The sequence below is a fragment of the Eretmochelys imbricata genome, chromosome 12 (assembly GCF_965152235.1).
Source record: "Eretmochelys imbricata isolate rEreImb1 chromosome 12, rEreImb1.hap1, whole genome shotgun sequence".
In the NCBI taxonomy this organism is placed as follows: Eukaryota; Metazoa; Chordata; order Testudines; family Cheloniidae; genus Eretmochelys; species Eretmochelys imbricata.
Genome location: NC_135583.1, coordinates 6960790 through 6977172, shown reverse-complemented (window position 1 = coordinate 6977172; position 16383 = coordinate 6960790). Strand labels below are relative to the sequence as shown.

Sequence of the window (16383 nt, the reverse complement as noted above, 5' to 3'; positions counted from 1 at the left end):
TGAAACTAAAGAGAAATACTGGGCATTGCTTTTGCCTCCTCCAGGATGAGGCTGTTATTGGTTCTCCAATGGCACCCTGCCTGTCCCAGGGCTCTGTACTTTACTTGTACCTCATTGCATTCACCGAGCAAAATGCAGAGGCTACATCGATCCTGCAGCCCAGGACCAGCAGTGTAAGAAAAGAATTACGCTGTCCGTGATGAAGTATATCAGACCAGAAGGCCACGGCGAGTCACAGGTGCCGGAGGCAAGACACCACGACAAGATTTTAAGGACAAATGGATTTTTAAACAAATCTGCATCACTACTCTGGAGACAGACTCCCTGTGGCAACCATGATCCCAGCATTGCCCTACAGAGATTCCCCTGTTATGGAATGTGAAGAGAAATCCAGTCTCCGCATTCGTTCAATCCTGGGCACTCAAGCCAATATGGAAGGCCCACCTTCCCTTAGAGCAAGAGGTAAAGACACGGGCAGTTTTCAGTTCAATGAATAAAAAGGGTAGATTTTTTTCCACACACCGTCTCCATTAACCTTCAGAGCAACGCGCTATCCCAATCTCCCCAGCAGCACGGCAGTCATGAGCATTTTAAACCCAATCTGGCTGCGAGTCAAGAGGGAAGGTGGCAAACCCGCTTGGGGTGGCTATCAGATTAGAGTTCCAATGGATAACCTCGTGTGCTTGAAATAAAAGAGGAAAGTGACTAAATGGACAGGTGCTACCATGCTACACAGCTTTCGGGAGGCTTAAGGGAACTTACCCTTTTTCTGAGGCATTATTATCTGAGCTGGAATGCAACTCGCTATGATCCTGAAGCTCATCCTCATCTGGAGCGAGGGTTGTTATCTCTTGAGGGGGAAAGTAATAAAAAGACAGCATCAGGACAGTTAACCAGCTCTGCTGAAACAAACAATGCGGACGATGCAAAAGACAAGATTGCAAAGGACCCTGGTAGGTTTTAGCCACAGCTGATTAACCCACAACCACCCCATCAGTCACTGGGTTTTCTCTGCAGGTGGTGTTGGGGACCTGTGATGTACAAGAGATCAGACCCTTCTGACCCAAAACTCTGCAGAAAAGGACCTAGGGGTTACAGTGGATGAGAAGCTGGATATGAGTCAACAGTGTGCCCTTGTTGCCAAGAAGGCCAAAGGCATTTTGGGATGTATAAGGAGGGGCATTGCCAGCAGATCAAGGGACGTGATCGTTCCCCTCTATTCGACACTGGTGAGGCCTCATCTGGAGTACTGTGTCCAGTTTTGGCCCCACACTACAAGAAGGATGTGGAAAAATTGGAAAGAGTCCAGCGGAGGGCAAACAAAAATGATTAGGGGACTGGAACACATGGCTTATGAGGAGAGGCTGAGGGAACTGGGGATGTTTAGTCTACGGAAGAGAAGAATGAGGGGGGATTTGATAGCTGCTTTCAACTACCTGAAAGGGGGTTCCAAAGGGGATGGATCTAGACTGTTCTCAGTGGTAGCAGATGACAGAACAAGGAGTAATGGTCTCAAGTTGCAGTGGGGGAGATTTAGGTTGGATATTAGGAAAAACTTTTTCACTAGGAGGGTGGTGAAACACTGGAATGCGTTACCTAGGGAGGTGGTGGAATCTCCTTCCTTAGAAGTTTTTAAGGTCAGGCTTGACAAAGCCCTGGCTGGGATGATTTAATTGGGGATCGGTCCTGCTTTGAGCAGGGGATTGGACTAGATGACCTCCTGAGGTCTCTTCCAACCCTGATATTCTATGATTCTATGATTCTATGAACCCAGCATTGCTCAGAGCTCACACCTGGCATCACTCCCAATGGGCTGGTTTAATGAACAATACAAGCTGACTGGGGAGAATGGAGACTTTAAAGGACTGTACAGCCTGAATCTTCCCAGCGGCTAGTATTTATTATTTGTATTACTGTAGCATCTAGGAGTCCTTGTCAGAGATCAGGACCGCATGGTGCGAGGCACTGTACAAACAGAACAGAAAGACAGTCCCTGCCCCCAAATTGTCACTTCAGGTCTGCTCCCAGTTGCCGCAAGACTGGTTTTACAATCTGTGTGAACAGGAACCAAGACGGGGCATCAAGCACCAAGAGGCCTCCCAGAAGAATGGGGAATCCTCTCCCAGTCCCATAGCTTATCGGGAGAGACTGGGCAGCGGTTTTACTTTCCCAGCCAGGCTTGCTACTGAAGGAGATCAGGCTGTGAGTTACTGGTGCTTATGACCATCCCTGCAGCTCTCATTACTGTAGAGCTCAGGATCAGGCATATTTCCAGGGAGCTGAGCACTGTCCGTTACAGTCTCTCTCTCTCACACACACAGGCACCCTGACAGCTTGGGATCATCTCTCGGTGCTGCTTGGAGTTCCCAGTTCCAGAGGAGTCACACGTGGGGTGGGCAAGACAATGATCATAGATATACTGGAGCACGCTGAGGATACAGTATAATCCATTCAAACCCCTAAAGAGCAGCAGGTGACATGCTCCCTCCTGAGCGTGGCCAACCTGCAGGATGGGTGAGTTGCTGCAGTTCATTGTGAGCCTATGATGACAGAAGAGGATATTTCACTGTTTTTGCAGCTGCATCCACCTTTAAACAGAGTGGCCAAGTGTATAAAGCAGTAGACTAAGACTCAGGAGACGTTAGTTCTATCCTGGCTCTGCCACTAGCTCAAAGGGTGACCTTGGGCCAGTCACCTCCCTGCTCTGTGTCTCAGTTTCCCCATCTGTAAAACACGGATAATGCTCTTGAACTCCTTTGTACAGTTCTTTGAGCTCTACTGATGAAAAGTGCTATATAAAAGCTAAGATATTATATCATTATTAAAAATTTTACCTAGTAGGTCGTCATCTTCCTTTATGCTCTGGACTTCAGTCTGAAGGGAACACACAAAACCATGATTAAAGCCGCTGGCTAACACACTGCTCACAATAGGGGAACTATGGCATGAAACTCAAATGCCGTTACTCAGTGTTCCCATTGATCTGGTTCTGGTACGTACCTGATCAGGGTAGTCCAAACTGTTCTCGAAGCTCTTTCCAACGGTCTGCAGCATCCCTGGATTGTGGGCTGGCTGAGGGACTACCTTTCCCAGCTCCTGAGACAGCCATGAAAGTACACCCCTTCCAGCACTGCAAGAGAATGGATAGGCTAGGGTCTGCCAAGCTAATCAAACCGCAGGAGACAGTTTATCTCATACGCTTTCCCTTGTGGAGATTCCCCCACAGTGACCCAACAAAGAAGTCACTCCCTCCTCCATGGAGCAGATCACAGGATCCTCTAGAAACCTTGTGGACCCTGTGGAAGCTGTAGGCGATCAGGGCCAGTCACTGAGAGTTCTTCTCTAGCAATGTGTCCCCATCGGTCCCTCTCCAACTCCCAGCCAGCCCAAAGGAGCCATGCTACCAGAGACTCCGCCAAGGCCCAGAGACCCTAGCCTGAAAAGGGAGATCCCCAGTGCAGAGGGGACTCTGGGCAAAAGATAATGTCACCTCAGGCTGTGTCACCTTTCCTTAGTAAGTTCCACAGAGCTGGACAGATGATAATGCTCCATTGGCCCTCCCCCTGGCCTGCCCATTCCTCTTGAGCGTGCCCTTTCTCCACTCCTTGCCCACAAGAGGACCTCTGTGGAGGGGACTGTGTGAGACCAGGGAGATGCCATGGAGGCAACCAAGCTCCTTTTGGTATGTAATTGGGGAGATCAGGGTGCAGAGGGTTTCTTCTCCACACAGATCCCCGCCCCCCAGAGCCGGATGTCTAGCAGCTATCTAAAGCCCTGCCTCTTATCTGAAGTCAGAATTCATATTTGTTAAAAGTCCTCTCTCAGCTGGTATTTCCAACCCTAACTCCTCACTGCCACGAGTATGTGAGAGAAAGAGAAAGTGAGAGAAAAAGAGGAAGACACCTTTCAGCTGAAGACACTGATGATGGGCCTGGCTCCTGGGCTGTGATGAATGTCACTTTCTTCCCTGCTCCTAAATGAAAGCAATAAATAAATAAATAAATAAACACTTGGTAGAAGGACCACTGGTGGCCTGAATAGCTATATCTTGTCAGCACAAGCCAGACTGTTTGCTTTCAAGAAATGCATTTTTAAATACCCTTTCAAATCACCATCTCTTTGGGTTTTCGCGGTGTGCGGAGATGCCAGATTCTGTCAGGTAACATCAGTGGCGGCGTGCAGCCCGGTCTCATGCACCCCGGCAAAGCTCTGCGCATGCAGATCTGTGATGACGTCGGCCCAGGCTCCCACAGGACCAGGCCCCTGCCTGGCGATGTTGCAACAGCACTGTGAGTGCTTTGGGGGAGCGAGCACGCTGTCGTACACCTCTGCACCTGAGGCACCCTGGGCCAGGAGAATCCTTTCAACCTTTACGGAATTCATATACGTGAGTGAAAGTTGCGGGTCAAGGCGGTGACCGGCTACCAGAGACACCGCCCGGAGGGTGTGGTGTGGACTAGAGGCGTGGGCTGAAAGGCTGAGTGTATCTGGGCAGTGGTGAACAATGTACGTGTAAGAGTGACTTCCGGCTGAGAAATCCTAGCAGAGCTATAGTGGCATGACATGGAGGAAGCTCTGTTTTAGAGCTGGTGCCTCCCGGGCAAGTCTCAGGTGAGCTGCCGTAAAGGGAGCAAACACTGAGTCCTGCCGTGGGACCATGATGGCTGCTTAGTAGACTCTGCTACGTGGTAAAACCCTCTCCGAATGTCTGGCTTCCAGCAGGGGAGAGAGATGAGTAGCCAGTAGCTGACCCCGGAGCCCTTCCCAAGCTGGCTGAGTGGCCATGCTCTGGATACCTACCATAAGCTCTTGCTATTTTCATTTATGAAGTTTAGATTTTGCAGGAACGTTGTTTTCAGGAACTCACCCTCTATCTGACCGCAGTTGGAAGATTTTCCTGGACATGTGGAGTTTCCTTTTGGCAGCTTTTAGGGATTAAAACATTAAAGGAAAGATTTCAGGTGAAAAGTTATGTCGCAACATCCATCCCTGTACTCCTAAATCGACCTGAGCTTATCAAACCTCAATTAACATCTAAACGACTTCATCCTCTATGCTCCTTTTCTACAGTTCCCACAGTGTGGACAATGAATATAGACTGGCCCCATTTCACCTTTGTTTACAGATGGATCCATATATGCATTTGGAACCACTTCGGCATGTAAGTTAATGGGCGCGAGCGTCTGCCCATGCCGTTCCAGCTGGAGAATCAGGACCTTTGTTTCTAGTCAGTTTCACTGCCTGGTTCTCATGAACTAACACAAAGGTGCAGCAGTTTCAAACAGTGCCTGGGAACCTGCTCATGAAGACAAGAGAATAAAAGCTCGAGCTAGAGCTGTGTATTGTGCAGCTGGCATGCGCTGTGCAAGCCTCACTCACCCTGTTGGCCAAGAGCCTTCTTTTCTCACCCGCATTCCCCTGCCTCGGCCAGTCTCCAGGAAGAATCTCATCGGCAGCGTCAGTTTGGTTGCGGATTGGGATTGTTGTAGTTTGACAAGTAACCCGCCCTCTATCTAACAAGTGAGCGGATGTGTAGCGGGATGCACGCACATCACACTCTTCGTGCCCCTTGTACACCCAGCCTAGCAGTGGCCAGCCCCTGAGCTCCCCCATCTCCCCTGGCTGCTCCCCGCTCACCTGCTCTGCCCCTCCAGACCTGGGTGCGACAGTTACCACCCTGGGTTCTGCATTTTTGTCTCCGTTCTCCACTAGGGGTGGCTGGTGAGGGGCCCCAGGAGGGTGAGGCACCACTCTCTCGATCCAGCCAAGCATCCTGTCGCCTGCAGAGAAGAGATTTGTATCTTTACTTCTTTCTAGAAAGGCCCATTGGTGAAGACATGAAACTGCCAGGAGAGCTAGTGGGAGACACAGCACGGGTTGAAATGTCAGCAGGAGGCAGATAACAGCCAGCTCTGCATCTCCTTAATGTCAGCTCCATCCCCAAGCTGCCTGACTGCCTCTCTAAAACCTGCACCTGGAGAAGAGCAGCTGGATGAAGCTAAAGACTGAAGCGATGCTAGTGGGAAGGGAGAAGTGACTTGATGAGCTCTCGTCCTCCATAATAATCCCTTCCAGAAAAGGCATTTGCCCTCCGATTGTGAAATCAGCTCACAGCCTTGGGGTCCCACTAGGCCCTGCACTGTCCTTGGACACGCAAGTAGCTACAGCAGCAAGAAATGCTCACTATCAGCTGTGGTGTCCAAGTGAATGCACCTCATCCTATCAAATGCAGCCCCGGCCTCATCTAAGCTAGTCTATTGCAATTCCTTCTATCCAGGAAGGAAGCCCATGCCCCGAGGAAGCCCCAGCTTGGTTCAGAACACAGCAACCCACCCGCGTAGCAACACAGGTCACTGGAAATACAACACCCTCTTATGCCACCCTCTGTACCGGCTCCCCATTGAACACAGAAACCAATTCAAGGCAGCTGTCCTGATTTCCAGAGCCCTGCATGGTATTGGTCCAGGTCACCTGTGAGATCCACAATTCTTCTGCAACTGTGACCTCCCCTGATAGCTGCATTTCACTGGAACAATGAAACTGTCTAGCAAGGGGTGTAATCTCATGAACAAAGGAGACAGAACCTTCCCAGGAACTAGAGCAAGAATGGGGCATATGCTGCCGGAGGAGATAAGACAAGAATTATCCTCACCACATTCAGAGCTAAATGCAAAAACTTCATCCAGGCTTTCCCACAGTAATACCCTCAGTCTCACAGATTCGTTAATAAAAAACACCCAACCCCCCTAAGCCTGCTTCTGGCTGGCAGGGAAGGAAGAGAAAGAGCAGGTCATCTTTTAATTTAAAAGAGGTGTTCGAGTGCTCTGGTATGAACGTAATATAAATGACCATGTCCAATGCTTCCCTTTAGCTACTCCCTTTAGCACTCTACAGCTGTGTCCTGCTTATCTGAAAACAGTCCAGTGATGATTAACCAGTTTTCGTTCCAGATCCGGCCTTGACTTACTTCCACATTAACTATTACACCAAATACCTGGTTACTATTCGCTTTTTTATGGACTGAAGCCCAATAGCTATTAAGCATGTTTTCCCACAATTCTTGCCTTGTTCTAAGACCCTCGCCCACCTTCTCTTCAGAATTTGGGGGTCTATATGGCTGCGCAGAGTCCCCATGAATCGTTGTCTGTACTTTGCTTCCTTTATCTTAAGCAGAAGACTTTCAAGATTTGTATCTCCTAGCGCCATATGTGTCCAAACTGCACAGTATAAACATGTCCTCTAGGCATCATCCCCTCCCCATATGGATCTGATAAGGAAAAAAGGGCCATTTTTACACAGCCAGTCTTCTGACCACAGCCTCCTCTGTAACTCTGCCCCCCTTACCTACTGTGTTTGTCAAACCATTCCTGTGACTTTCAGGCATTTTAACATAGATGAAGCTCATAGATTCATAGATACTAAGGTCAGAAGGGACCATTATGATCATCTAGTCTGACCTCCTGCACAACGCAGGCCACAGAATCTCACCCACCCACTCCTGCGAAAAACCTCTCACCTATGTCTGAGCTATTGAAGTCCTCAAATCCTGGTTTAAAGACTTCAAGGAGCAGAGAATCCTCCAGCAAATGACCCGTGCCCCATGCTGCAGAGGAAGGGGAAAAACCCCCAGGGCCTCTTCCAATCTGCCCTGGAGAAAAATTCCTTCCCAACCCCAAATATGGCAATCAGCTAAACCCTGAGTATGTGGGCAAGATTCACGAGCCAGACACCCAGGAAAGAATTCTCTGTAGTAACTCTGATCCCACCCCTCTAACATCCCAACACAGGCCATTGGGCCTATTTACCATGAATGGTTAAAGATCAATTAATTGCCAAAATCATGTTATCCCATTATACCATCTCCTCCATAAACTTATCGAGCTTAATCTTGAAGCCAGATAGGTCTTTTGCCCCCACTGCTTCCCTTGGAAGGCTGTTTCAGAACTTCACTCCTCTGATGGTTAGAAACCTTTTTCTAATTTCAAGTCTAAACTTCCTGATGGCCAGTTTATATCCATTTGTTCTTGTGTCAACACTGGTACTGAACATAACCACACGCCCATGCAAGACCCGTGGAGAGAACAGGAAGGGATAGAAGTCCGATTGCATGAACCACAGCTGTGATTCAGTTAATAGACTGTCTGAAGCGGTAGAGTTAACACAAAAGAGTTATGCAGGCATAACGCATTCTAGAATAGAATTAGGTTGCTTCTAATGAGGATTAATTAAAGCAGGATAATACGCCATTGAAAAAAGAAATTGTGTGTATGGATGCAAGGCAATTTATGGAGGAAAAACTAAAGTTATACCAAAAAACTTTCTAGTGTAGACAAGGCCTGACCAATGAGTCCTCACAGAACTCCTGTGATGAAGGTAACTGCTACAATCTCCATTTTATGGATGGGGAAAGTGAGGCAGAGAGATGAAGTATAACTGCACCTTAAGACTGCCACTCAAATCTGCACTGTGTTAGAGCGTGCATCTCATATCTGTAAGTGTGACATTACATTCTTCATAGGAATATTGGTATGACATGAATATGGCATAACTAAAACAGGCTTTATGCAAGATGGGTCATGTGAGGTATCATTGGAAAGGTTATGATTTACTGGATATGATTATCCTATTTGTATGCATGTATCATTTATGTATCTGAAGTTAGAAATATTGACTATTTCTATTGACTATTGACTACATTCCTTGAGTAGAAAATAATTACAACTGTGTTTTCACCTGAGGAACGCCCACCAGACAGTATGCAAACAGCCGGGACGGGCCATTAGGAAGACCAATAGGACTTTGAGGATACTAATCTCCCTCCTTCCTGACAAGCTTCCTGGGATGCTACTTTGACACTGCAAGGCCATGTGATCATGTCACCTGGTATGGGATTCCATCTTGATCTGGTATTTTTTCCACTGGAAGGAAACAAAAGATTCCCGCCATCTGTAAATCCTATTTAAGGCTGGGGAGTGAGTTAATCTGGGGCTCTTCTCCACTGACTCCCCGCCCAAGAAGGAAGACTGCTGAAAACATCTGAAGAAACAAAGGAACTAAGCTGGGGGGAAGCAGAGGCTGAGCCCAGGCGAGAAAGGTCAGCCTGTAGAAGGAATCCCTGGAGATTTAAGCTGCAAAAAGTGCAGTTTACCTTCAAGAAACTGCAATCTGCTTGAAACAACATTTACGGCGAGAAATCATTATTTGTAGCCAATATTCCTTAGTGTATGAAGCTTAGTTTGCGTGTTTTGTTTTATTTGCTCAGTAATCTGCTTTGTTCTATTTGCTATTCCTTATAATCACGTAAAATGTACCGTTTGTAGTTAACAAACCTGTTTTTTGTTTATTCCAAAACCCAGTTTGTGCAATTCATAACTGGGGGGGGGGGTTGGGCATATCTTCCTCCACACTGAGGAGGGAGCGAATTTCATGAGCTTACAGTATATAAATCTCTATACAGCCCAAGACAATATAATTTTGGGTTTACACTCCGGAGGGTGTGTGCACCAAAGTGCTGGGCAATTCCCTGAGCTGAGTCCTCCCCAACAGAGCTGATTGCACACTCAGTGTGATTCTACAGATGGGGGTGTCCCTACCTGTGTGTGTGCTGGAAGGGGCCTTGAGAGCCTGCCACAGCAGCATAGCGTAAGGGGAACCCAGGCTGGTGGGACAGGCAGGCTCAGTGGGACCCCAGGAGAGGGGGTCCAACCCATCACAGTAAGATCAGCCACTAAGGCTGAATCAGAGCCTAAAAGAGGAAGCAAATGAACTGCAACTCCAAGACACTGCCCGATCAACTACAGAGTTGAAAGAGAAATAGGAATATTCTGCACTAACACCACTGTTATGCGAGGTTGTCAAAGCACTTTACAAAAATCAATTACAACTCTCCTCACCTGGTGCAGTAGGTTAGTAGCATTGTTTCTATTTTACAGAGGGGAGAACTTGCCCACGGTCACCCACTGGAAACAGAAACTGGAAGTCTTAATGCCCAGCCCCTGCTCTAACCACTAGACAGCACTGTGGACCTAAATCCGTGTACAGGACAAACTGGTTCTAAAACTTAAGCAATGCATGGATTTGAGTTTCTCTGGCTGCTCCAAAACTTAAAAAACAATGTAACTATTGTATAGCTTTCAAAGAAATATTTTAGGTTTGGGCTGATAAAGTGTAAGCCAAGTTTCAGCAGCGCACAAAGTAAACCAGGACGTAAGACATGAAATGTCGGTTTAAAAATACAATAGCATGTCTTCTAATGGAAACGCTAATGGAAAAGTGACTAGATCCTTGTGGCATGAATATGCTCCCGGAGCCGTAAATTTGAATTGATGCAAACAGTCAGAACCCGAGGAACTTGCTTTGCTACAGCTGTGGCCTGACTGCAGACAGATGTGATTGTCTCAAATAAGTGGGTCCCTTTGCAGCTGTGTTCTTTGCCCATACACACATGCTCGGCACCCAGATACCTGTGCTCAGACAGCTGAGCTCTACTTCCACACACATGTACCCTGCACTGATTCATGTATACCCAACTACCGTGCAGCTGTACCTTTTGCTCGCTAATACATCCCCTCCTTCCCAATCCCTGTGCCCATGCAGCTATCCCATATTCCCAAATGCCTGCAAGTCAATTCCTGTGTCCTGCAGTTCTGGAACATCACAAAAAGGCGGAATCTGGGAGCAAATTCCTGCTCCAAATGGCAGCTCTCTCTGTCGCATTTTACCTGTTTGCAAAAGAATTAGTTCAGGTCGTCTGCGTTGATTTACGGGCATCTCAGGAAACCATGACACTCACTCTTCAAAGCATCTACTTCTTGTTAGGCCGCAGGTGGCATCCATGAAGGTAAGAGATAGCAAGTACTTCCTGGGCTATTTGGAGCTCCTTAATCCACACATACCCAGCAGGAAGCAAGAGACAGTTTATCCCATGCACAGCCAAAGCCCTCTGTCTGCAACATGTTGTAAACTCATCCTGCTCCCTGGAAACAACTCAGGGGTTGGAAGCTCACCCTACCCCTTCACTTAGAACAACAGCTTTTGTGTGCTCAGAAATCTTTGGATCCCTACTCAACAGAAAGCCATATTGAGGCACCTGATGAGCACTGACCTGATTGCCACAGGTATAAACGCATGTGGGGTGCAAAAAAGCACATTCGATTGCACACTGAGTTTGTGCGTGAGACTCTTGCCTCCCACCAAAAGTGCATGCACAGATTGGGCATTTTTTCGTTATAAATGATACTTTGCTATTATTGGTTACGTGGTAGCCATGTGTTCAGTGCTGCACAAAATACAGAACATGTCTCTGCCCAAAGAGCTTTGAATCTAAAAGAGTTTAGACAAAGACAGACCCGGAGAACAGCAATCACTTCATGGGATGGTTTCTTCTGGAGAAACCGTTGGGTGAGCAGGATAGTAGAGAGAACACACAACAGGGTTGTGTGACCTAGTGGTTTTAGCACCAGGAGTTTAGGGTCATCACATCCCTCACAAGTGGCAAAGTCAAGAGAAAGTTATGCAACTCCCTCCAAAATGAGTGTGGATAAAATATTCCAGGGCTAGAAGTGAACGCTGGTTCCCACAGGAAGCTTGAAATCTCTCTTCCCATCAAGGTCATGAGATGATAGAATGTAACTGCCTCATCCCTGGTGCAGGAATGAATATTGCACTGAGCAGTTGATTTTTCAGGGGGTGGAAGATCTGTGTGTAGGGCAGGATTTGCACAACAGGAAGAAAGATGGAAACATTTCCCTGTCAAGTCGCTTTAACAAAATATGGCAGCTCCTCGAAGCTGCTCTTTGGAATGTCAGAGTTAGACCCGTCAGAGACAGATTGGTGGGCAGAGTGCTGGTTAGATGGTCAAATGTGCAGGATAAACTGCAGATAAATTATCATTGTTTTGCAATTTATCATATATATATTATTATTATTATTTATTATTAATTATTATCACTGATGCCAAGCCCCAGAGCGTGCTATGTGCTGCCTGGATATACAGAAGCACTCCCTGCTATCTAGAACATGGGGATGCAGCGTTGAGAAGGCAATGGTACAATGCAGCGGTGGGTTAAACATTCGGGCGTCTCATAAGAAGTTGATTTTCAGGAGAAATAGGAATCACAAAAGGCTGATGATTTGCCCGTGCAAGTAACCATTGGCATGGCAATTGTACGAATTGCATGGGCAAATGAGGTGCACAATCATGCACGCATTTTTGCACACTCAGTTGCATACACATGCATTGTTAAAAATAAGAGACATGGTGACTGGTAGCCTCTCTCTCCATGCACACACAGACACAGTAGCTGAGTATCTCCATTCCATACCACTGACCAGGTTTTGTACACAATTCACGCCCGGCGAGCTCATCTTGGGACACTGCACATGGTCCTATTGATTGAGCTGAGAATGCCAGTGGAGGGACATTGGGAGAGTTCCACAAGAATCGCAGCAACAAATGAGCACCTCTCTTTCACTGTACCTGCTCAGACTCCAGCCACCTGCTAGCCCTCTCTCTGGTTTCTAACCTATTGCCTTCCTTCCTTTGAATACAACAGGGTCCTGGAACAGGCAGGAAGCTCAGAAATTATTAGCAACTTGAAATAATCCGAGAGCAATTTTAAAGTTCCCTAAAGCGGAACTGAATTTGTGTCACTCAGTTAGTTACTGGTTAAGCACAAGTGACCAAGCTTCACTCTCTGCTATGTGCATCACCTACCTGCTGTTAGGTTCCAGAGTAGCAGCCGTGTTAGTCTGTATTCGCAGAAAGAAAAGGAGGACTTGTGGCACCTTAGAGACTAACAAATTTATTTGAGCATAAGCTTTCGTGGGCTACAGCTCACTTCATCGGATGTTCTCATAGTCACCTAATTACACGTCTGCCCCACTATCCCACACCCACTCCCTGTATCCTTCCATTGTCCCTTGCACCTTGCCTCATTACAGATCAAACACCTCCAGGACCTGTACAAAACTGCCATGATGCACAGTCTATCATCTTCCTCACATCTTTAGCTGCAGATCAGAGCTCTCCTTCCTCCTCTACATCCCTGCCGTTATTCTGCCTTCAGTCACTGCTCGCTCCTCTCTCTCATTAGTGATCTGAACTCTCCACCCTTACTCACCTTTTTATGATACTCCTCACGGTGTCTAGTGAAAGAACCCAATTCCTTTCTTAGCAGAGACAGGGCCAGGGCTGCAAAATTCAAATTAGAATCCACACTTTCCCAAAGTTTGGGGGTGTTTGGATTCAAGATGTTGGTTTGGGTCCATCTACTTCCTCCCCTCCATTAGCTAAATTGAACAGGGAGCGGGCTGGCATGCAATCTCTGAGAGTTTGGGAGGCCACAGAAGTTTCAGCTACCCCATCCTTCTCGGACCCCATCTCCATATCCCTGTTCCCCTGACACCCTTTGTGGGTTCTCCTAGTGGCCCAGTAGGTGGCTTCTGCCTTTCACCCCTCTGGTTCTTCCTGATACCCAACGGCGAAGTGCCAACCAGGATCCCAGCAGCTGAGGATTTAGGCGCAAAGGATCTCTAAATCACTCCCAATATGGGGCTGCTCACCTGGGCTACTGTCCAAAACACTCAGCTGGTCACATTTTGAAATTTAAACAGACAGGCCATCACCCCTACTGCCTGGTCCCTCTCCACGCAAATAAATCCCCAGCAATCCCCCTCCTGCTTTCCCTTCACCCACAACCTCAAAGACAGAATTTCAACATCAAAACCAAAGCCAGAGGGTTGGATTCAGCCTGTGACTTTGGCCTTACAGCCAGCTCCACAGGCTACAAACCCCCAGAGCTGTTGTCCTGTCACTTCTACTACACATCAGCCTCTCTGTCCATTTCATCTTCTTCCACGCTCACTCCAACCTCCCGGTAACAGGACTTACCACAAGGTGTAGTCTGGAGGAATGCAGCGGTCCTGATTTCCCCTGGGTCATAGGAATTCTCTCCCCAAAAATGCTTGAGAGGAAATGAATCTAAGGAAAGGAGTTTGTTTCCTTCTCTGTTTACCTTGTAATCTATTGTAGCAGCTAGTGAGAGAGCCTGTTACTGTTACTCTGAGTCACTGTAATCCTGGCAGGGGATTAGCAAAGCACACCGTATGAAAACGGGGATTAATGGGGTAGAGTTGTATTACAATCCAGAGGCACAAGACTGTCCCATAACTCAGACACACCAAGGTGCGTGACTATTCCGGACCACAGAGGGTGTGTAATGATGCCCCACATAGCTGACCAAGAGTACAGTGTGATCTCTATTCACACCACTTTCCGCAAGACATGGATCTCTGCTTCTTGGCATGGCAGTCTCTGGGCACTTGGGAATCTGCAGATTCCTCTTAGTACTTGCCGCAGCTGGAGACATTAACATGATAAAGCACCGAATAGACTCCAAAATTCAGGGATCTAGGGCTGCCCCAAAACTCAGGTACAGAAAACTACGGAGCTGTCCCAAATGATAGCGACTGCAGGTTTATCATAACACTGTAGTACAGGGGTATGTCCTGAAACTGATGCAAGACTGCATCCCAGCACGGAGGTGCTGGACTATAAGGCTGTCTCCTCAACCAGGAGTCTGAAGGTGTGGGGACTGTAAATATATGGGGCACAGGAAAGAAGATCTGTCTAAAAGCCGAAGGGTAGGGTGATGCTAGGCTCTGCCCTAGCTCAAGATTTAAGAACACAGAGGGCTGCCCCTCCTCCCAAGGCTCCATTCCCACTGTCACATGGGGGGCGGGGGGAGCAAGTCTGATGGTCAGCAGAGGATGTCATTGAGCTAATCCTGCCTTTGCTGAGGATGCCAACTGCAGGCTGATCCATTTACTGCTGACCCTGTGAGGCTAACAGGATTTCCAGGTGTCCCTAATCCCTCCCCTCGCTGTTTTTACGTGCTTCTTCTGGAGAGGAGGGGGCACTGAGTGAGGGCGCAGAATCCTCCCGTCCATGGCTGGATTGCCCAGACAGACAATCCATGCCAAGCACAGCCCACTTTCTGCACTCCTCTTGCTGTCAGCGGGAAGTGAGTGGGTGCATTCCGGGTAAGCCTGTATCAGCACTGACTGGCAGAGTGAAAGGCAGGTGGATTGTGGGAGCTGTAAATGCAACAGGCAGTGGAAGTGGGATGCTCAGCCTACCTTGGATTAAATTTTCCCATGATGCAATAGAATCCAGGCCACTTTCCAACAGTGCAGCTGTAACCCCTGTGCCTTGTGCTGCAATATTTGACATTAAAGTCTAAAGAAAGGCAGAGAAACAGGTGGGGAGGAGACACGGACTTTTGTTTGAATCCTCTGCTCAGCAGCTGAGCTAGAAAGGCCTAGAATCACCCACAAGAAGGGTCTGGGAGTTAGTAGGTATCCTTGGTAGCTGTTTCTGAAGCTGTATAGGAAGTTTCCATTAAGGGCAAGCAGGCTTGCAGGCCATACACATATTAACAATCAGACAGCTGAGCCGCTCAGTGGGGGAAAAGTTATAAGTACAGGCAATAAAGACAGTCCTGTGGATTCAGTGGCTGATCAATGCAGGACCAAGAGCTATTTCTGCTGTGAGAGCTGAATCCCAATCCTGTACCACTTTGGATAGAGGCTACAGGTTTCCTAGCTCACCAGGAGCGGAGGAGACCAATGACCTATTAACCCAGTGCCTGGAATGCTGCTAGCTGGAAAGTGCCTCAGACTGCTGACAAGATTTGGGAGTGTCTGGACAGGAACAGCGATACTGCATCTTCTCAAACTCAGAAGAACCCCGGGGGCATACACTACATATTGTGGCCACAGTATAGAGACGGAGAAGTCATCACTGAAAGATGAGAGGGGAATATGTTCATACGTGGGTGCTAAAGTACTGAAAGTAAATGGCATGTTAAAATCTGACACTGAAATATACCCGGCAGCAGAGTGGTAAGATTTCACATAAGGCACGCCAGCAGATTTACTATCTAATAGCTTTTGTTTAAGAGCTTTTCATAAGCATTCCAAATGCTCTTTGCAATATTTTTCCATGTGTTAAATGTTTGTGTACTAAGAATTGTGGGGTATTCTGTTTGAACTGGGGGCTGTAATTAACTCCCACATTCAGGGCCTTGCATACAAGAGCTCTGAGGCTTAACTCTGTTAAATGCTTTCCAAAAAGACAGAACCCTGATCTGTGCTTCCAGAGCTGAGGTGCAGGAAAGGCAAGTGGAATAGAGTGGTACGTAATATAATCCCCAGCATGCATTGCTCCCCCCCCAAAAAAAAGTGATGATCCCCCCATATCATGCCACCCTTACTTCTGTGCTGCTGCTGGGGGGCCGCGCTGCCTCCAGAGCTGGGCACCTGGCTATCAGTCGCTGCTCTCCAGCCACCCAGCTCTGGCTCGGGCTGTCAGCCCCAGGCCTG

The 16383-nt window shown here is 47.7% G+C and overlaps 1 protein-coding gene across 1 annotated transcript in view; it reads right to left on the bottom strand.

Annotated features, from left to right (window-relative positions):
* Positions 1-3054, bottom strand: part of LOC144272977 (uncharacterized) — a 33737-nt gene extending 30683 nt beyond the window's left edge. The window contains exons 1-3 of the mRNA XM_077831412.1: positions 3001-3054; positions 2835-2874; positions 763-850 (exon numbers count right to left, since the gene is read on the bottom strand). Of these exons, the coding sequence (XP_077687538.1) occupies positions 763-850; positions 2835-2874; positions 3001-3054 (182 nt within the window). The remainder of the gene's footprint in view (positions 1-762; positions 851-2834; positions 2875-3000) is intronic.
* Between the last annotated feature and the right edge of the window lie 13329 nt (positions 3055-16383).